Source organism: Hemitrygon akajei, chromosome 3 (assembly GCF_048418815.1).
Source record: "Hemitrygon akajei chromosome 3, sHemAka1.3, whole genome shotgun sequence".
NCBI lineage: Eukaryota > Metazoa > Chordata > Chondrichthyes > Myliobatiformes > Dasyatidae > Hemitrygon > Hemitrygon akajei.
The window spans coordinates 135970692-135994015 of record NC_133126.1 but is presented as its reverse complement, the minus strand read 5'-3'; the positions used below and the strand labels follow the sequence as shown (position 1 = coordinate 135994015).

Genomic DNA, 23324 nt, shown 5'->3' with positions numbered 1-23324 from the left:
TTTTATTTTCACTTTTCTGGTCTCAATGTGCGATCTGTATTCCACTTTGGTGTTCAAGAAAAACAGCCAGCCAGATTGTTTTTAACATATGCATTTATTAAAACAGTCCATTCTATAAAGGTACAGTAAATCCCACTGTGTTGTAATGCAATGTTTAATGCAGCTCCTGGTCAGGTGATGAATTTGGTGTGAGCAGCGACCTGTTGATTCTCAATGACTGCTCAGTCCTTTGCAGTGTGTGCTAAATTTGACAATGTATTCAAGTATATAACTACATTCGCTGTTTGATCAAAATGTAGCATCATTCACTGAGTTATCATGGATGGATGTTTGGGTTGCCACAGTGAGCTATACTCCTTGACAGGAGTCAAACAGAGCTGCACCATCGTGCCTACACTATTTACCATCTTTACTGCTGCCTTCCTTCATCTTATTGGCCAGGAGCTGTCCCAATCATGTACAGAATGGACAACATCTGTTTCAACCTCAACCGGTTCAAGGCCAAGAACATGGTCAGCATCACCAGTATCATGGTGCTTATAAATCCTAATTACAATGCAGCTGGAATTGAGATATCTTTCTATATTATTGCAATGTATTCTAAAGTGATTAATTTGTCAAGCAAAGTCTCAATCTGGACTTCAGTCTTACGCAGATTTTCATCAGATCATCTATTTGTTTAGTTAGCAACTTTACTGAGTGATCTGGTTTCCACTTATATCCTAAAACATGAGGGTTGGTAGGTTAATAGGCTCCCACTACCCTGGACATGCCCTCTTCTCATTGCTACCATCTGAGAGGAGGAACAGGAGCCTGAAGATGCAGACTCAACATTTTAGGAACAGCTGCTTCCCCTCTGCCATCAGATTTCTGAACAAATAATGAACCCATGAATGCCAACTCATTATTTTGCTCTCTGTTTGCACAACTTATTTATATTTCAATGTATTTCTTATTGTACTTTATAGTACATTTTATGTATTCTACTGCCCTGCTGCAACAAAACAACAAATTTCAGGACACACCTCTGCGATAATATACCTGATTCTGATTCTAACTGCTAGTAATAACAATGACATTACATCAGTTTCCTTTGCCTCTCAATGAACTAAAATTATGGAAACAAATTTTGTGGAATCTATTTCATAGATCCTCAAATACAATATTTTGAGGCATCTCCGGATGACCACTGGGAGTTTAAGAATGAACTTACACTCAGTTAAACCAGTGGCACAAAATTGTCCTGTCGACTGGCATTCTGCAGAGACAAATGTATGGCAATGTAATCTAAATCCACATCCCTCACGACCAGCTGCAGACTATTGGTTTATCTTTATTTGATTTCTGAAACTCCCTGATAACAAGGTAGTAATTCATGGCATCCAAGACACAATTGACATTTGCTTAACACAGGCAGATGTTCCCCCGCGCAATGTTGGAGAACATTGCGCAAAGGAACACGGACCCTTTCAAGTATTAGGGGCTCCTGAGCTAAGAAGTACAGCAGTAGCGACTCATGGCATGGCATGAAACAAATGAGGAAAGCTGAAAGATTTGAAAGAACCACCTTCACAGATTTGTTGGTGTACATGTTTTCATCTTTCAATGCACCACCTTTCCGGAGTTCCGATTATCCGAATAGAGCAGAAGACCATAGTGAGGGCTGAGTCAACAAATATGGTTTGGAAAAATGCAATGTTTGGCTTTTTCCAACTATTCAGATTATAATTGAAAAAAGCAAGTAGATCTGGGGGGTTGTCACAGGAAAAAAATGGTCTATTTTCCCACAGTTCCATTACCCTCTGACTTATAGTGTGAAGTTGGGGTGTAGATACCTACTCTGGGGGCTGTTGGTCCTACATCAATAAAGTGTGTGAAGTGTGAAAGAAGTGAATTATTAATTCGCAGCTTGGACCATGGGAATCTTTCATTTTTGGTGCTTTACCTGATTCCACTTTCCAGTTCAGTTTATCTACTCTTCAGTGATATTTTGGTGAGCTGATAAAGATCACTGCATTGTGTTTTATTGATTTTTTTTGTGTTTTGTGTTTCATTGTGTTTTTAGACACATACTCCCAATCAGATTGCTGCCAGACTGATCGTCACTAACATTTTGATGTTTCAGCAAGAAAGACTGGGAAAAGTAATGAGGTAAATGACACAATTTGCTTGACAGCAGTCCTCACTGAAAATTGGTTTGCACTTACCCCCTCAACAGCACCTCAGAGGCCACAAACTAGAGTAGATGTAAGTCATCTTCAGTCCTGAAGAACTGCTCAAAAAGGTTCAAAGGTTCATCTTATTGTCAAGAACGCAGGTATAATACAACTTTGATACTTGTCTCTAAGAGAAATACACTGGACACAGTGAACATACTGGTCTGAAATCTACTGGACACAGTGAACTGGCTTACTGTGGAAGTGTCATGACTGCTTCCCACTTATTCAATATTGTCTTTTTGTTTATGCCTAATCACAGATGAGCTGCACGTTGAGGGAGTGATACCTCTTTCAGTTCACAGAGATTACAGCAGTCTGATATAGAGTCCTACATGTGACACGGGTGCTTTCTTTATGATTGGGAATCAGATACTTTGGAAAATTATCAGGATCACTCTACCTCCTTCTCTCTTCTCAAGGAAAAGAAAACAGACCCAACTCTTCATGAGGTGAGAGACTCTATGATCTCCTTAACTCAGCAGAAGTTTGCACATGGGCCATGTCTCCAGCACAAGCTTGCAATGAGTCATAGATTCGGAAATTCAGCTCACCATACTTTGCCACAGGCAATGTGATCCAAAATCTATGATGTGGCAGTGATTGTGGCCAAAGTTTGTGGATGATCTTAGGCCAAACTCTGCAGAAGCCTTGCTCCTCTGTCATTTATGTAGAAATGTTCCCCGGAACACCATTGTGGCCAGGGCTTCCTGGATTACTTCTGCTTCTCCCAACCTCCTGTCTAACACAATCTGCCTTTAATACCATCATTCCAAATAAACTGATTCCTAAGCTCCGGAACCTGGGTCTTAGCACTCAGATCTGCAGCTGGATCTTCAACTTCCTCACAGACAGGACCCAGGTTGTAAAAATAGGGGACAAGCTCTCCTCTACAATCACTCTGAGCACCGGTGTCCCACAAGGTTGTGTACTCAGCCCCCTGCTGTACTCACTGTACACCCGTGATTGTGTAGCCAAGTTTCCATCGAACTCAATATATAAGTTTGCTGATGACACCACAATTGTAGGCTGTATCTTGGGTAATGATGAGTCTGAGTACAGAGAGGAAATTAAGAACCTGGTGGCATGGTGTGAAGACAATAACCTATCCCTCAACGTCAGCAAAACGAAGGAATTGGTTGTTGACTTCAGAAGGAGTAGTGGACCGCACGACCCCATCTACATCAGTGGTGCGCAGGTGGAACAGGTCAAAAGCTTTAAGTTCCTCGGGGTGAATATCACAAATGACCTGACTTGGTCTATCCAAGCAGAGTCCACTGCCAAGAAGGCCCACCAGCGCCTTTACTTCCTGAGAAAGCTGAAGAAAATTGGCCTGTCCCCTAAAGCCCTCACTAATTTTTATAGGTGCACCATAGAAAGCATTCTTCTAGAGTGCATGACAACCTGGTATGGAAGTTGTCCTGTCCAAGACCGGAAGAAACTGCAGAAGATCATGAACATAGCCCAGCACATCACACAAACCAATCTTCCATCCTTGGACTCACTTTACACCGCACGCTGTCGGAACAGTGCTGCCAGGATAATCAAGAACACGACCCACCCAGCCAACACACTTTTTGTCCCTCTTCCCTCCGAGAGAAGGTTCAGGAGCTTGAAGATTCGTACGGCCAGATTTGGGAACAGCTTCTTTCCAACTATGATAAGACTGCTGAACTGATCCTGACCCGGATCTGGGCCGTACCTTCCAAATATCTGGACCTGACTTGCACTACCTTACTTTCCCTTTTCTATTTTCTAATTTTGATTTATAATTTAAATTTTTATTATATTTACTTTGATTTGTACTTCAGGGAGCGTGAAGCGCAGAATCAAATATCGCTGTGATGATTGTACGCTCTAGTATCAATTGTTTGGTGACAATAAAGTAAAGTATGTTATGAGAATGCTTGTCCTCCTCCTCTTCTGCTTCTCCTCCTCCTCTTTCAAAGTTCAAAATACAAAGTAAATTTATTATCAAAGTGCATATATGTCATCATATACAAACTTGAGATTTGTTTTCTTGTGGGCATACACAGTAAATCCAAGAAACTCAATAAAATCAGTGAAAGGCCACACCAAAGAGGACGGACAACCAGTCAAATCAAGCCAAAAATGGTTACATCCAAGAGAGACAGTGTTCTGGGGCCAAGGTGCAAAAACATACATGTGCATTCAAAATAATGAGAGAGTGAAGGAAATAATCATGCAAGAAAACACATTTTCAGTTCAAGACCCTGAATGACAAGTCCTGCAAATTGTTGGTTACCAGCAGAGCAGCCTGTAACTCCACTGATTCAACAATGGAAGGCAACAGTGAGAGGAGAGGCCATGCCAAACCAAGCATGGACACTATGCTACACTGCCTCTGGTGCCTCCTCCTCACCCGGACTGCAGCAGTTTCAAGACCACGGCTTCAGGCCTAGTCCCCACTACAACACAGGCAACTCTGCTACCTCACCCCCGTCCAGCCACCAGACAAGGGAATCAGGCCTGCGGGGATTTGCAATTGCAAAAGAAGTGTTCAAGACAGTTACTCACGGCTTCTCTGCGTGCTACCTTTGCACACCCTCCCATTGTCAATAGCAACACATGAAATATTGTGTTACTCACTTTGACAAACAATGTGAGTTGTTTAGCAAAGTAACACATTATTTCAAATAATGTGGAAGCAATCAGTGCCTCTGGTATCCAAGAGATGGCATTATAGAGACCAACATTGCTTCCATTAATTTTCACAAACAGATAGGTGGTACTCTTTTTAGCCAATGTCTTTCAGGACAGCAGATATTATGTAATTCCACTTCAGCGTTTTTCTTCTTCAGACCTATCACTACAGATTTCCGGTTTACATGGAGAAATCATTGATGGGTAGATTGCATTTGAGAGGAAGAAATGGGAATGGGTTTCTGTTGTGTATTTAATATTTGAGTAATATTGCAATTATATTGTTTTATTGGGCATTCTTTGTTTAAATAATTAATTATGTGTTATATTTAAAAGTACGTGAATGGCATACATCATTAAACCACCACATTCTAAGTGTGCACCTCACTAAAAGTAAAGATAAAGTCTACCTGCATCTCCTGGGGCTCCAGTGCTTTTTCTTTCAATTCTTTCAAAAAGAGCAATAATCTGCAAGCTGTTGATGAAAAATTTGTTAATGATGACAGTTACACAGGATTGTGTCACTTTGAGATTTACAATGTGAAAATTGGCTTATGCCAGAAGTAAATGGCAAATTAATTAAAACAGAATTGGACACTGATTCAGCTGTTTCAGTCATTCCACAAAATAAGTCCGAATGGCATTTAAAAGATACTATAATAAAGCCTGCAAAATATCCAACCAAGAAATTATACTGGAGAAACGATAACTCCTGTGGGAATGACATTCATAACAGTGAAATACAACAACCAACAAGCCTCATTAGGCTTGTATGTGGTAAAAAGGGCCAACATTGTGGGGACTAATTGCCTGATACAATTCCTACTTGATTGGAGATTCATCCACCATTTGCATGCCACATCCTCTGCAAGAGAATGAACTGAAAGCGAATTAAGAATGGTACTGGATGATACCACAGTAGTGTTCAAGGATGGCATTGTTAATGCAAACATTGTGGTGAACTACATATACCTGTCTGGACACGTCCCCTGCTGACTGCTCCTGTGGCTCCTCCCACAGACCCCTGTATAAAGGCGATTGAGGCCTGAGCCCGGCCTCTCTGTCTCCAGGATGTAGTATGGTGGTCAACCACTGCTTGTTCCTTCTTCCAGTCAATAAAAGCCGATATCTCGCCTTTACATCTCAGAGAGAGTTATTGATGGTGCATCAAACATATCAAGGCTAAAATAGTGTTGAATGAAAATAGCACACTCACGTTTTACAAAGCCTGCTCGGGTCCTTACACCGTCTGTGATAAAGAAGCCAGTGAGCTTGATCACATTGAGGCTGACGGAATTGTTTCCAAGGTTAGGTGGAGCCCATGGGCAATGTCAATGGTCCCAGTAGCCCAGGAGGATGGGTCCGATCAGGATCTGTGCTGCTTTAATATCAGTATCAACCCAGCACTGAAAGTGAATCAATACCTCTGCCCAGAATAGAGGATATCTTCACAAGCCTTTCTGGGGGAAACACTCAGCAAAGTGGACTTAGTTGAGGCCTACCTACAGAAGCAGATGGATGAAGAGTCCAAAGTGTTTCTCACCATAAACATTCACAAACATGCTTATTCTTGGAGTAGAATCTGCAACTCATCACTGGCAGAAAACTATGCACTAGGTGTGGCAAGGTTGCCCAGGCATTCAGTGTTACCTGGATGGCATCATTATTACTGGTTCAGGGTGTAAAATGTTTTACCCGGTTCTTGTACAGGAGAGAGTTTATCTTCATTACTGATCATCAACCACTAGAGTCCATTTTCAATCCACAAATGCCGCACAAATGACAGCAGCAGCACAAATGCCGAGATAGGCTCTGTTTCTTGGAGGACACGATTACAAGTTCAAATTCAAGAGGACAACTAATCATTGAAATGCCAATGGATTGTACAAATTACCCTTGGAAAAGAAGATACCTGAAAAATTTACAAAAGGGACACTCCACTTGACGTTACCTCCTTCATTCAGATCAGAAGTCTCTACATTACGGCATAAATGATGCAAAGGGTAACCAGAAAAGACTCTGCAATGTCTCAGTTCTACATGGCCAACCAAAATTACTGGAATGTGCAGCAGAAATCCCAGTTCCACCATTTTTTACCAGCTCTTGACAGGGGCTGCTTTATGTGAGCACTGAGAGTCGCTGTACCATCCAAACATGCTCCTGGTCATGTAGCCCTGGTGAAAATGAAAGCGTTGGCTCGAAGCTTTGTTTGGTGGCTTGGGATAGATCAACAGATTGAGCAGCTTGCCATGCACTGTTTGGGACGCCAGCACATCCAGAAGAAATGTGTCCACAGCTGTCAGAACGACTTCCTGCAGTCCCAGAGTCAACTCCTACAATCACCAGGGAGGAGGCTCCAGAACCTGAGATTGGTTCACAATCACAAGTCTCACCTGCCAAGCAGGGTGACCCTTCCCTGACCCTCCACCACGTCAAAAAAGATGTTATCCCTCAAGAGTAAGAACTCCTCCACAGCGATTAGATCTTTAAGCCTGAATGAGACAAATTAAAATTTACTAAGCAGGGAGCAGTGTTGTGTATTAAATATTGAAGTAATATTGTAAATATACTGTTTGATTAAGCATTCTTTGTTTGTTTAAATAATTCATTATAAGTTACGTGTAAAAGCACGTGAGCAGCATATATCATTACACCACCACATCAGAATCAGAATCAAAACCAGAACACAAATAAGAGAAAATCTGCAGCTGCTGGAAATCCTTCAGGATTCTGTATCTCCTTCCTGGCATTAACAATGAGAAGAGGGCATGTTCTGGGCGATGGGGGTCCTTAATAATGGACACAAACTTTCTGAGACACCGCTTCTTGAAGATTTTGTTTTGTTGCTGTAGTGGTAGAGTCTACCCTAAGCCACGAGGGGCCGTTAAACACAAAATGTATTTATTTGTAAAATGTGTAAGGGCGGTATCCACAATTGTTCCCAAGAATGTGGAGGTAAACTTCAACTACTGCAGTCCTTCTAATGAAGGCATTTCCACGGTGCTGTTGAGCAGGGAAACTCAGGGTGTAGACACAGCTATGATGGAGGAACACTGGCATATTTCAGTCAGGACCTATGTGACCTGCAGGTGGCGCCATCCCCTTGCCCGTGAAAGTAGAGTTTCTTTACACTTGCCTCAACAGGCATTCCTTTTTTTTTCTTTCTTCTTTTTTTTCTATAGGGATGTTAGGGGTGAGGGGTTAAGGGGAGGGGGGATGGGTAACATACATTTTCTTTTTCATACACTTTTATTCTGTAATTACTTGAAAACACAGTAAAAAAAGTTTAAAAAAAAGATGACACAATTCAGCAAAGACGGGCAAAGACCAATTAGGACGGGGATTTTGAAAGTAAATGTGCAGCGACCACAAAATTAACTATAAATGAGTGAACAGAAGATTTATGGAAACAAATGTAGGTTCCATGTTGCCCAAAACAGGCAAAATAAAATTAGAATCAAAATCAGAATCAGGTGTGCAGAACTCCACACCAGGCTTACTTCCCTCACAGGAAAATAGCCACTCACAGGAGACCTTGCCCACGCCTAGGATTACGGCTGCATAGGTGGAAGGTCAACTGAGGAAGATCTGTACCAGCAAGGGGGGGATCCACTTCAGTTTGCGTATAAGGAGAAGGTGGGAGTGGAGGATGCTATCACGTATTTGCTGCACAAATCACTCTCTCACATAGATGGGGTCAGTTGTGCTGTGAGGATCACATTCCTTGACTTCTCTAGTGCCTTTAACACCATCCAGCCCAAGATCTTAAGGCACAAACTAACGGAGATGGGAGTAGACTCTCACATGGTGGATTGGATAGTGGACTACTTGACAGATAGACCTCAGTATGTGCGGTTGGGAGACTGTAGGTCTGACATGGTGGTCAGCAGCACAGGAGCGCCGCAGGGAACCATACTCTCTCCGGTCCTGTTCACCCTGTACACATCAGACTTCCAATATAACTCGGAGTCCTGCCATGTGCAGAAGTTCGCTGATGACACGGCCATAGTGGGGTGTGTCAGGAATGGACAGGAGGAGGAGTATAGGAAACTGATACAGGACTTTGTGATATGGTGCAACTCAAACTACCTGCGTCTCAATATCACCAAGACCAAGGAGATGGTGGTGGACTTTAGGAGATCTAGGCCTCATATGGAGCCAGTGATCATTAATGGAGAATGTGTGGAGCAGGTTAAGACCTACAAGTATCTGGGAGTACAGTTAGACGAGAAGCTAGACTGGACTGCCAACACAGATGCCTTGTGCAGGAAGGCACAGAGTCGACTGTACTTCCTTAGAAGGTTGGCGTCATTCAATGTCTGCAGTGATATGCTGAAGATGTTCTATAGGTCAGTTGTGGAGAGCGCCCTCTTCTTTGTGGTGGCGTGTTGGGGAGGAAGCATTAAGAAGAGGGACGCCTCACGTCTTAATAAGCTGGTAAGGAAGGCGGGCTCTGTCGTGGGCAAAGTACTGGAGAGTTTAACATCGGTGGCTGAGCGAAGGGCGCTGAGTAGGCTACGGTCAATTATGGAAAACCCTGAACATCCTCTACATAGCACCATCCAGAGACAGAGAAGCAGTTTCAGCGACAGGTTACTATCGATGCAATGCTCCTCAGACAGGATGAAGAGGTCAATACTCCCCAATGCCATTAGGCTTTACAATTCAACTGCCAGGACTTAAGAACTTTTTTAAGCTATTATTAATGCTTTTTGAGTTAGTGATTTAGATGCATATCATATTCTTACTGAGTTAAGTATTGTATGTAATTAGTTTTTGCTACAACAAGTGTATGGGACATTGGAAAAAAGGTTGAATTTCCCCATGGGGATGAATAAAGTATCTATCTATCTATCTATCTATCTAATATCACTGGCACATGTTGTGAAATTTGATGTTTTTCACCAGAAGTACATTGCAATACAAATTAATAAAAACTATAAATGACAATAAGTATATATAAAAATACATTTAATAAGTCGTGCAAAAAGAGAGGGAAAATATTGAGGAAGTGTTCATGGGCTCATTGTCCATTAAGAAATGTGATGGCAGAGGGGAAGAAGCAGTTCCTGAAACTTTGACTGTGTTTTTGGGCTCCTGTACCTCCTCTATGATGGTAGCAATGACAGGAGGCATGTCCTGGGTGATGAGGGTCCTTAATGATGGATGCTACCTTTTTTGGGCATCGCCTTTTGGAGCTGGCTGAGTTTACAACTTCCTGCATCTTTTTCTGACCATTTGCTTTGGCCCCTCCGTACCAGACGGCACTGAAACCAGCTGGAATGCGCTCCATGGTACATCTGTAGAAATGTGTGAGTCTCTTAGGTGACACTCCAATTCTCTGACTCCTAATGAAATATATCCTCTGTCATGCTTTCTTTGTAAATGGGATAAAAATAACACCACAGTGTATTACAGAACCAAAGATTTATAAAGATCATGTAATGAAATAAATTATTATTGGCAAGGATAGTGATTGTGAAATGACTGGGGTGGAAGGCTATTAAATCTCTCAGATGGATAATCTAAATCCCAAGGCACAACAGGAAGTGACCCTAGAAATCATGAATGTTTTGATGGTCATCCTTTAGAATTCTTTCAATTTAGTAAGCTTGGACGATGTCAGATGTAAATACCATTAGTTATAAAAGGAGGAAGAGAAACACTGGGAATTGCAGACCAGCAGGCTCAACACTGGTGGTGTGGAAAATGCTGGAAAATGTCATGAAAGATGTGATAGCAGAATGGTTGGAAAGCGTTAATGGAACTGGACAAAGTCAGCATGGGTGAAAATAACAGAGTCCGTATGAAGGGTCTTGGCTTGGAACATTGACTGTTTATTCCTTTCCATAGACGCTGCTTGACCTTCTGAGTTCCTGTAGCATTTTGTATGTGTTGCTTGGAGAAATTCAGCCATCGGCTACAGATCCTGCGGAGGAGGAGGAGGGTGCCAGAGTGACACCAGTTGTAGTAGAGTCACTGCCTCAGAGTTGTAGGCATGCACGTCCATACCTGACCTCCAGTGCTTTCTTATGTACATTCTCCTCGTAACCGCATAGGCTCCATGCCACCCCCCCACACCCCCAGGGCTCAGGTTTCCTCTCGTATCCTAATGATGTGCTGGTCATTGGGCTAATTCACCACTGTCAATTGCCCTGAGTCTGGATATGAGTACTGGATGCTCCAAGTGAGTGCAGCTGTGAAAAGAATAGATGACAGGGGAAAGTTACAAGTTGTTGAGTGAACTGGTATAGTCAAAAGTCTGGACTGGCTTCTGTCTATTTAAAATGAATGATGAAATTTGCAAATATACTGGAGGCTTTTAGAAATGTAATCAGCACAACAAGTAAGAAAGAATCAGTGGGTATATATTTGGACTTCAAGGAGTCTGTAGAAGAAGTTCCACAGAAGATATTAAAGTACACAGGATTGGCACTGATTGAGAATTGGTTGACATAGAAGAGAAAACAGGAATAAATGGGTCTTTCTCCGGGTGGCAGGAAGTGACCAAAATACAATTTCAGGAATTGGTGCATGGAGCTCCAGGTCAACAACATACACTCAGTGGCCACCTGTAGATTCGCTCGTTAATGCAAATATTTCACCAGCCAATCACATGGCAGCAATCTAATTCATCAAAGCATACAGTTTTGTTCAAGAGGTTCAATTGTTGTTCAGGCCGTACGACAGAATGGAATGCAAATGTGATCCACGTGATTTTGTCCTGAAATGATTGTTGGTGCCAGATGGGGTGGTTTGAGTATCTCAGAATCAGCTGATTTCCTGGGATTTTCGTGCACAAGTCTCTTGGTGTACAACTCTTATTTAACCTTAGGAGCAAAACATATAAAGACCGTTTTTGCTTAATATGCGCAATAAATTGAAGCAAAATTCCAATTAAAAAAGCAATTTCGAATGGAACCTGTGTGGTACTGAACAGTGTCCTACATTGGCTCTCCGAGCAACACAGTCCCTGATCTAAATTCCAACGTTAAACTGCTGGCATATTTTCAAACGAAACTGAAATTACCTCTTGAGCGTTTATAGTCGGACTACATTTTGTTCAGCAGTCAGAGAAACCCGGAACTGAGTAACGCACCATGCCTAAAAAGTAAGTAATCTTAACTTCTGACACCAGTGTGAGAGGCTAAAAAGCACCAGATTAACGCATTTTGTTTCATTTCAGATCAGAAAAAAAATCTAAAAAGCAAAAAACAACGAAGGAAACATCGGACCCAAACAAGAAATGCTCTAAAGGTGAACGATAGAACTGTCACGTTATGAACTTATTACGGAACGATTTAGTGTTCATTGGGGCGACTTTTATTGCATCCCCACCTGCTTTTAAAATAGTGAATGATTGAAAGGGAGTAGGGAATTAATGAAAAAGCACCCTGTACTGTTAACACTTACACTTTTCTGTCCTTAAGATGGTTCCCTGAACAGGGCTGTCATGCACGGTTGGTGGGTGTGGCAGGACGAGGTGGCGCTGATTTGTTTTCCTTCAGACTTCCGCAATTCTCTCAACACTAAGTTTTGAACTCCCGATAAAGGAGGCGGGCAAAGCTGTGGCCAGCAACCGACTGTCAAACCACTGCTCAAACCGCTGAGTTCCCCAGCAGATTATTTGTTGGCAAACAAGCGAAAATCTGCTGACGCTTTAAATCCGAGCAACTCAGCAGAGCGGGTAGCACCTAGAAACAGTTTTGTCGACACCCTTCTTGTTTTAGTTTCCAGTATCTGCGGTTTATTTACCTCCATCCGGCAGTCAGAGCAAGAGCTACCGAAATTAATGACATTTTTAACGCATTTGATTATTTAGTGGTTTATATCTTTGTGGTGAACTACATATACCTGTCTGGACACGCCCCCCTGCTGACTGCTCCTGTGGCTCCTCCCACAGACCCCTGTATGAAGGCGATTGAGGTCTGAGCCCGGCTCTCTGTCTCCAGGATGTAGTATGGTGATCAACCACTGCTTGTTCCTTCTTCCAGTCAATAAAAGCCGATATCTCGCCTTTACATCTCAGAGAGAGTTATTGATGGTGCATCAATCTTTAGAAAACTCCCTTTACATAATACAAGTGATTTTTGGCAGAAGCTGCCAGAATCACTTAACTGGGATTTGCTTTTCAAAGGCCAAAACACCTATACCGATTGAGGTCAGCTCTGTTGGGATTGCCCGCCCCTTGCCTTCGGGTCATACAGTGAACTTGAGCGAGAATAGCATTTCATCTAAATATTATCTCTACACACGCATTTTTCTGGGAAAAAAACCCAAGAAAATAAACCAGAGTCTGCTGTTGCTTCTGGGAACGTGGCTACAAGCTTACGTAAAAAAATCAGAGGAGACTCATCTGAAAGGTGGGCTCTCCACCCCACTTTAAATCCTCCTTTAAGTTGTCTCACCCCTGAGGAAGAGCTGGTGGATCTGCCAGGCCCCTGACTCCTCTTGGTTTCCCAGCTCCCGAGAGGCCTGGGTAACCAGGAAGAAGCAAGGGTCAAACCCTTACCCATGCCTTAAGGATCCTTGTTGACAAGGGTGAGGCTTCTCACATTCAACAAGGTTGTTTTGGCTGCCAGTGTATGCACTGTGTGGTGTCATCCAGGTAAAGTAATAGAGACAAATGTTACTGAGAAGGCCAGGCAGCATCTGTTGAAAGAGAAACAGAAATAACAGGTCCAGATCAATTAACTGTTTCTCTTTCTATAGATACTGCTTGACCTGCTGAAAGTTTACAGCATCTGCAGATTTACTTAGCATTTTTGTGTCACAACCACAGATTCGGCAGCCGTAGTAGATACGGCAGTCGTGCTTGTGAATTTGTACATATCAGGTAATTATTATTTAATCATGATAGCATTTAACTACATTCTTGTCATCGTAGTGCTTGTCAAGACTTGGACAGAGCATAACAAAGCTTCACTGCTGTTTTGCATTTGGCCTTTACTGAACCAATGGAATTTCAAAATCAACTGACTGTGAAGAGTAGCGGTATTCGTTTAATGTTTAGATGTTCTTGTTGGCCGCCGTGTAGGCTTCGTTTCCCTTTGGAGAGTTTAAGTTAGTGGCCCTGTTTTGGCCTAGCCTTTATTGTTTTATTTTCGCTTTTTTCGAATTAAAGTCTGTGAACTATCGACTTGCTTCGGTGTCTCGCACTCCGCAATTGGGACATACCCGAACCTAGATGACATTTTGCTCTTCTTGACTGAACACCAGAATGAAAAATGTTAGCTTAATTTAGATTCAGATTTATTTTGAATATGCACATCAAAACATACAGTGAAATGCATTGTTTGTGTAAACAGCCAACACGTCCAAGGATGTGCTGAGGGCAGCACCCAAGTGTCACCACACAATCCAGCACCAACATAGCGTGCCCACAATGTTCAACACAACAACACACGACACAGAACAAGACAGCAATCACAAAACCCGACATCAACAATGAAATAAGCCCCTTTCCCCTCCTCCCATCCCTTCACACACTCGCCTCCAACCTCCAAGACAGGCAGCCTCTGAATGCCTCGGGTTCTTGTCCCTGGATTCTCAAACCTGCTGACGTCAAGCCTTGACTCTCCAATCTCTGGTCCGGCTTTGAGCTTGCTTGTTTTCTTTTAATTTGTTATTGCTTTACCGTCTGCTCCTTCAAAGCACAATTTGTATGGACAGTAGGTAAGGCAAGTTTTTCACTGTACCTTAGAATATGTGACAAAAAGAAACAATTTACCAGTGGCCAATTTTTAACATTAGAACTGTTGCTGTCCAAGCCTTTAGCTTCTGGAAGCGTGATTGGTTGGTCATTTGACTGGGGTGGAGGGGAAAGTGTGTCAGTGGTATTACAGCAACTCCTGCAAGCCAGTAGTGGGTGCCCCCCCACCAGGCGGATGAGTGTGTGAGGAACTGCTGATGCAGTTGTGGGAGTGCCAGTTCAATTTGATGCAAGAATAATGAAGACACGGGATTATAAGCAGTAAATATGTAAACTATAAATATTTAAACATTACAAACTTTGAATATGTAAAGCATGTAGCCGAATGTAAACATTAATTTTAGCAACAAGTCAACTTTCAGTACCATTCAAATTAAACCAAGCTTGTGATTTATACCTAAATGCTTTAGACTGGGGGGAAGAACTTAGAAATTGCAAGGGCCCTAAGTAGTTGTATTCAAAACATTTGTCGCCATGGGTGAGGTGCCAGAGGATTGGAGGATAGCTGATGTTGTATCATTGTTTAAGAAAGGCTCTAAGGATAAGCAGGGGAATTACAGGCCAGTGAGACTGACACCTGTAGTTGGTAAGTTTTTGGAAGGTATTCTAAGGGACTGGATATATATTGTAAGAATGTGGAAAGACTGGGACTGATCAGGGATTGTCAACATGGTTTTGTGCATGATAGTTCACCTCTAACCAATCAGAGTTTTTCCAAGGAAGTTACCAGAAAAGTTGATGAAGGAAAGGCAGTGGATGTTGTTTATGTGGACTTTAGCAAGGCAGTTGACAAGGTCCCACATGGGAGGCTGGTCGAGTTGGTTCAGTTGCTCGACATTCAAGATGAGGCAGTTAATTGGATTTAACATTGTCTTCGTAGGAGAAACCATAAGAGTGGTAGAACATGGTTTCCTCTCTGACTGGATGCCTGTGAATTCCGGTGTGCTGCAGGGATCGGTGCCGGGTCCGTTGTTGTTTGTCATCTATCTCGATGATATGGATGATAATGTGATTAACTGGATCAGCAAATCTGCAGATGACATCAAGACTGCGGGTGTAGTGGAGAGCAAGGAAGGTTATAAAAGCTTGCAGAGGGATCTGGACCAGTTGAAAAGTGGCAGAACAAATATAATACAGACAAGTGAGATATTGCACTTTGGGCGGACAAACCAAGACAGGACTTACACAGTGAATGACAAGGCACTGAGGAGTAGAATAGAACAGAGACTTGGTATATAGATCCATAATTCCCTGAAAGTATCATCACTGGTAGATAGAGTCATAAAGAGAGCTTTTGGCCCATTGGCCTTAATAAATCATAGTATTGAGTAAAGGAGGTTCATTATGTTGAAATTGCATAAGGCGTTGGTGAGGCCTAATTTGGAGTATTATGTGCAGTTCTGATGATCTACCCATAGAAAAGATATCAGTAAGGTTGAAGGAGTACATAGAACATTTACAAGGATGTTACCAGGATCTGAGGATTTGAGTTACTGGGAAAGGTTGAATACAGTAGGACTTTATACCCTGGAGAGTAGGAGAATGACTTGATAGAGGTACACAAAATTTTGAGGGGTATAGATAGAGTAAATACAAGCAGGCTTTTTCCACTGAAGGATGGGAGTCATATGAAGGGCTATGGTCCAGGAGTGGATTGAAGGGTCTTGGTGGAATAATAGTTCATGCTGGACTAGGTGAGCAGTAGTGTTCTATGACTCTTAAGTGGTCACCCAGTCATTTTACTTACCATACATCTGGTGGAGGGGAGGAGGGATAAGGGAATCTGAACTGAGCAGTCTGAAGACTCATTGCTGATGGATTCTGATACAGTCAATACACCGGCTTTTTGCTGCCTGCTCATTTCCATGTGGTGTGTGCAGTCTTTATAAGCTGCACCAGTCATTGCAATCACAAGGAAATCTGCAGATGCTGGAAATTCAAACAACAACACACACAAAATGCTGGTGGAACACAGCAGGCCAGGCAGCATCTATAGGGAGAAGCGCTGTCGACGTTTCGGGCCGAGACCCTTCGTCAGGACAATCGAAAATGTTTGGTTTGTCTAGTACTCAGCATGTAACCTTGTGTTACTTTATATGTAGGACATCCCGTACTCCACTCACTGTTTGTAACATCTTTCACATCTAAAAGAAAGATAACAAAATGATTAAGCATGCAATGTTTCTGTAGGTAGAGTAATTAATATAATGGAAGCAAAGAACTGTTTCTTCAAAATTATAACACAAAATATCTGTTGATCTTGTTAGAAATCAAGGACTAAAGCAGAAAAGAAGGCTAAAACAAAATAGATGTTTAACTTAATTAGCAAACACGAGGAAATCTGCAGATGCTGGAAATTCAAACAACAACACACACAAAATACTGGTGGAACACAGCAGGCCAGGCAGCATCTATAGGGAGAAGCGCTGTCGACGTTTCGGGCTGAGACCCTGGGGTGCTGTGTTCCACCAGCATTTTGTGTGTCCAGTCATTGCAATGATGTCTTTATAGGTGGTCTTAAAGCCAGCCTACGTGACTTAAAATATAGGCTCCATTCTTAAAGCAGAGGGAATAATATCCCTTTATTACTGCTTCAGGTCAAGAGTTGAAATGCAGTGGTGATGTGCATACACTCACTGTTTCACATGGCTGCCTCTGCAATTTGTTAAACAAGATAAAGTTATTACTGTAGATTTTCTCTGACTTGGATTTCCAGCATCTGTAGATTTTCTCTTCTTTGTGCACGTTATTACCTCCTTATTTCATAGTGGAAATAGTCCAGACAAAAGGTTTCGGGGTCTACACTTTCTGGCAGTGCCCTTACATCTAAGGTTGCAGCTGTGGCAGGAACTGATGGCAATTTTAGTGAAGATAGCCTGTAGGAGGGGTCTTTCACTGACTCAATTATGGTTATTGTATTTATTGAGTATGCCTGGAATAAAGTGAATCTCAGGGTTTTACATGGTGATATATATGTAGTTTGATAATAAACTTACTTTGAGCTGCTATCTCACTTCTCCATCTCACCTCTTTATATTGGCTATCTTCCCTCGACATTTTCAATACCTATGGAGGGTCTCTGTGGTTGTTGACCATTCCTTTGCCTCCAAAGATGCTGCTCGACCCACTGAGCTCCTCCAGTTGTTTGTTTTGCTCATTCTCATGTAGATGTAGGTAGAAAGTATGATCCCATAACTGATATATGTAAATCATAGGGAAAATGATTAAATTGCACCAACAAAGGAAAAAGCATTTATTTATTTATCCCTGTTGGAGTCACTTGATGTACAGACCTTCCTGCACCTAGTGTCACTGTGGACATACAATCAATATATGTATATCAGCTCTCTTTTGTACTTGTTTCTTTTTTTTAAATTATTATGTTCTTTATCTTATTATATGTATTCTTTTTTCTGCTGCATCCGATCCAGAGTAACAAGGATTTTGTTGTCCTTTACACTTGTGTCCTGGAAATGGTATAAAACAATCTTTCATCTTGAATCTTGGTTGAATATTGCTGTTCACTGGATTTGATAATCATTGCTATCACTGTGCCCACCTGTGTTCACTGGTTGTTTAGAAGTCTCTGAACAAGGCAATTAACCATAAACTCAATCTGCAACACTTGCATCCTATTTGCTGATATAAACCAAGTTGTAAAATTGAGTAGTGGAAAGTAGTACGAGAACAAATCTACAATGGAACAGCAACCAAAGAAGCAGAGTTGGGACAAAGGTTGAGCTACATCTCTTCTGATACAGTGATCCGAAAGAAATTGCATCCAGAAACCAGCACTAACAGGGCACTTACTAGACAGGAAGGATTTAACTCCACATTCTCTTTTACTCAGTAGCTAACATTGGAGATGGTTGCCTAGGATGATGAGATGTAGGAGAAAAATATTTGGATAGAAAAATGGAATGCAGAATTTTAATAGATTTCAAAGAAATATCTGCGTTCTTTTGGTATTTCAAATTTTTTTTTACTGTTTCCATTTTGGGAGGTGAAGCATTTTTATAGTTTTCATCTTAACATTTTGTCTGACTGGTTTTTAGAGCAGAATCTAGGATAATCCTTTTTATGTGGTTTTGTATCACACTAGTTGATGCGTTGGACTATTTTGGGAGCTCTCAATTTAACGCTGTTAAATGATATCTCATTGTTGATCTAAGCTACAGGCTGTAAACAGTAGGAAATTTTAGAGGGAAAGAGTCGATAATAATATGATCGATGTTTAATTAGAATTGATCAAATCTGTATTTGTTTTTAAAAGGATTGTTGTACTTGGCAAGATTTACACAGAAGCAAGGTCTTATACTGAACCTTGTAGAATATTTACACAGCACCATTATCTATCCTCCAAATCTTTCCCCTCCCTTAATTCAAAATGCAATATTGGATCTATTCCTAAAAGGCTTGAAAAAAATTAAAGCTTTGTAAACAAATCCATTTCTATTTCAGTAAAGCCCCTCTGGACATTGTTGTAATTGCAGCAATGATTTTCTGAAATTTATTTTTGGGTTAAACATAATTCAGCCCAATTTCATTTTTCTGTGATTTGTCCTAACTGGGAAAAATTCACACCATAAAATTTGTCACTTAATTGTAAAATATATACTTATGGGGAAAAATTTAAACAAGAAATATCGGGAGTGAGAGACTGTTCATCTGAGAATGGATAAAACTATTTTATCAGTGGAATGCAGTCAAAACATTTGCTTCAAATTTTAATATGCATAATTGCAGATTGAAGTCTATATCGGGGCTGCGTGCAAAAAGAGCAAAAATATTGTACTCCATGGGCAAGGATTGTGGAGTATTTAATTTTGTACCTCTAAGTAGCAAATATCCAATTTATATTTATTTAATATTTTCAAATTGAAACAGATAGGAAATGTGAAACTCGTCTTCAGTTTCAAAGTAAATCTAAAAATGAGTTCAGTTACAAGGAGTATATGGGTTAATTGCATGCTTGTGAACACACATGCACATATGCACACACATATTCACGTGCACACACAAACTGTTTAATTTTTGACATGATCAGTGTTAACAAAGCTCTCATTGATGATTAGAGTTTGCTGGGATACAGAATAAGGGAGCCACCTGTTACCTGAATGCACTGCTTCAAACTCTCTACATGTCTAATGAAGTGAAGGATGCTGTCATCAGGTTTGTACATGTAATAATAAATAATCAATATTCCAGCTAAAATTATTGTGATGCCTTTAATATGTATGATTTAATTGGAATTTAAACACTAATGTAAAATCCTCCTTTAAGCTGAAAAGGCTTGAAATTATTCATCGTGTGTGCTTCCTCTTAGATTAAAAAACAAATCTAAGTTAAGTAAAAAGGCCAAACAGAAGAGCATTGCTTACCAACTTGCAGTATTATTTCAAGAACTAGAAGTTAAAAGAACAGGAAATACAAATAAGATTACAGAAGTCTTGGGCATAGATGGTGAGTAAGAATGGATAAATCAGGAAATTTCAGAATGTATATAGTGTATAAGTTATATAAGATAACATATTGGAATAAAAGTGTAAGGAGTAAAAGCTGAAATAGGCCTTGGGCCTTAGCCCCGCACATCTGCTCTGCCACTCAGTAGTATCAGGACTGATCTTTTACTTTGTAGAGGCCTTTTTATGTTAACTCCATATCCTTTGATTCCCTTAATATCCTAAAAATTCTTCAATCAGCAACTTGGCTTCAACAGCCTTTTACAACAGAGAATTTCAAAGACTTGCTTCCCCCTGGCTGAAGAAGTTTTATTTTCTCAACCTTGTCTGGATTGGTAGACCTGCTTATATTATGATGGTGGCTACTGGCTTTTGGATATCCCAACTAGAAAAAAATCATCAGCTCCAGATCTAGCCTGAGATCACCTCTAGGATTTTATACACATCAATAAAATTGCTTCTTAATCTAAAACAAAATACAAATGCAAATTACTCCCGGTGGCTTCATTGGGTACCTCCTGTACCTAATAAAGTGGCCACTGAGTGTTTGCTCATGGTCTTCTGCTGCTGTAGTCCATCCACTTGAAGGTTCAATGTGTGGTGCATTCAGAGATGTTTTTCTGCACATTCTTGTTGTAATGCATGGTTATTTGAGTTACTGTCACCTTTCTGTCAGCTTGAACAAGTCTGGCCATTCTCCTCTAACATCTCTCATTAACAATGCATTTTCACCCACTGAACTGCCACTCACTGGAGGCTTTTTGTTTTTCTCCACATTCTCTGTAAACTCTAGAGTCTATTATTGATAAAAATCCCAGGAGATCTGCAGTTTCTGAGATGTTTGAGGTATTCCAAATGGCAGCAACAATCATTTCATGCTCAAAGTCACTTGGATTATATTTCTTCCCCATTTTGATATTTGGTCGGAAGAACAAATGAACCTTTTGAGTTGCTGCTACATGATTGGCTGAGTGGATAGTTGCCTTAACGAGCAGGTTGTACCGAATCAAAGTGGTTACTGAATGTAGTGCAGACATTGGAAATCTGAAATCAAATGGAAAATGTTGGAAATACTTAGCAGTTCAGCAACTTGTATGGAAAGACTAATTGACCTGTCTTTGGCTTGAAGTGTTCAATATGAAACAGTTTTTTCTCTCTTTAGAGGCTGCATAATTTAAGCATTTCCAGCAATTCCTAATTTATTTATACAGGTTTAAAACTTTTTAAATGTACTATATATGAATTAATCACAGAACAGAAACAGGCCTTTCAGCCCATTTTGGCCATAGCCCTCCATAACCCTACCATCTATGTACCTATCCATAGCCTCTTGAGTATGTATTAGGGCAAATTAGTATATGAAACTCTTTTATTTTGATTCAGATTTACTTTTATGCTGTTTTGGATTTGCCATTGTTTAAACTAAGTAAAGCATTATGCATATTTCAGTGGAGTAAAGGAAATTACAGTGGTATGAGAGAGGAGTTGGCCAAAGTAAACTGGAAGGAGATGCTGACAGGGATGTCAGCAGAGCAGCAATGGCGTGAGTTTCTAGGGAAAATGAGGAAGGAGCAGGATAGATGTATTCCAAAAACAAGGAATTCCTCAAATGGCAAAATGGTACAATCATGGCTGACAAGGAAAGTCCAAAGCTCAAATAAAAGCCAAAGAGAGGACATACAACAAAGCAAAAGATAGTGGGAAGACAAATGATTGGGAAGATTTTAAAAACCTACAGAGCAACTAAAAGAATCATTAGGAGGGAAAGGATGAAATTTAAAAGCAAGCTGGTAAAAATATCAAAGTGGATAGTAAAAATTTCTTGTATGTTTAAAAAAATATTGAGTGGAAATAGGCCCGCTAGAACATGAGGCTGGAGAAATAATAATGGGGGACAAAGGCATGGCAGATGAACTAAATGAGTTTTGCAACAGTCTTCACTGTGGAAGACACTAGCAGTGTGCCAGATGTTTAGGGGTGTGAAGGGAGAGAAGTGAGTGTAGTTACTATTTCAAGGGAGAAGCTGCTCAGAAAGCTGAAAGACCTAAGGGTAAATAAGTCACCCGGACCAGATGAACTGCACACTGCTGTCCTGAAAGAGGTAGCTGTAGAGACTGTGGAGGCATTATAAATGATCTTTCAAAAATCATTGGTCTCTGGCATGGTGCCAGGGGACTGGAAAATTACAAATGTCGCTCCACTCTTTAAGAAAGGAGGAAGGCAGCAGAAAGGAAATTATAGATCAGTGGTTGGGAAGATGTTGGAGTCAATTGTTAAGGATGAAGTTATGGAGTATGTGATGACACAGGACAAGATAGGACATAGCATGGTTTCCTTTAAGGGAAAAGTTTGCCTGACAAATCCGTTGGAATTCTTTGAGGATATCACGTGTAGGATAGATGAAGTGGATACAATGGATGTTGTATATTTGGACTTTCAGCAGGCCTTTATCAAGGTTCCACACATGAGGCTGCTTACCAATTTAAGAGCCCATGGCATTACAGGAAAGTTACTGGCATGGTTACAGCATTGGCTGATTGGAAGGAGGCAGCGAGTGGGAATAAAAGGATCCTTTTCTGGGTGGCCACCAGTGATATTTGGTGTTCCGCAGGGGCCAGTGTTGGTACTGTTTCGTTTTATGCTGTTTTCAATGATTTGATGATGGAAAAGAGGGCTTTGTTGCCAAGTTTGTAGATGATCCGAACATTGGTAGAGGGGCAGGTAGTGCTGAGGAAACAGGTAGACTGTAGAAGGACTTAGACAGATTAGGAGAATGGGCAAGAAACTGGCAAATGAAATACAATGTTGGAAAATTCGTGGTCATGCACTTTGGTAGTAGAAATAAATATGCAGACTATTTTCTAAATGGGGACAAAATCCAAAATTCTGAGATTCAGAGGAATTTGGGAGCCCTTGTGCAGAAGACCCTAAAGGTTAACTTGCAGATTGAGTAGGTGGTGAGGAAGGCAAATGCCATGCCATTCATTTCAAGAGGATTAGTATACAAGAGCAGGGATGTGATGCTGAGGCTTTATAAGGCACTGGTGAGGGCTCAACTTGAGTATTGTGAGCAGTTTTGGGCTCCTCATCTAAGAAAAGATGTGCTGGCATTGTTAATGGTTCAGAGGAGGTTCACAAGGATGATTCCTGGAATTAAGGGGTTATCATACAAGAAATATTTGATGGCTCTGGGTCTATACTTGCTGGAATTTAGAAAGATGAGGGGGAATCTCATTGAGACCTTTTGAATGCTGAAAGAACTATACAGAG

The 23324-nt window shown here is 41.0% G+C and overlaps 1 protein-coding gene across 3 annotated transcripts in view; it reads left to right on the top strand.

Moving 5' to 3' along the window:
• The first annotated feature begins 11914 nt into the window (after positions 1–11914).
• Positions 11915–23324, top strand: part of LOC140725437 (ubiquitin carboxyl-terminal hydrolase 47-like) — a 32844-nt gene continuing 21434 nt past the window's right edge. For all 3 annotated transcript variants that reach the window (XM_073040895.1, XM_073040894.1, XM_073040893.1), the window contains exons 1-4: positions 11915–11991; positions 12067–12137; positions 19668–19764; positions 19919–20055. In XM_073040895.1, coding sequence (XP_072896996.1) covers positions 11981–11991; positions 12067–12137; positions 19668–19764; positions 19919–20055 — 316 coding nt within the window. In that variant the 5' untranslated portion in view covers positions 11915–11980. The remainder of the gene's footprint in view (positions 11992–12066; positions 12138–19667; positions 19765–19918; positions 20056–23324) is intronic.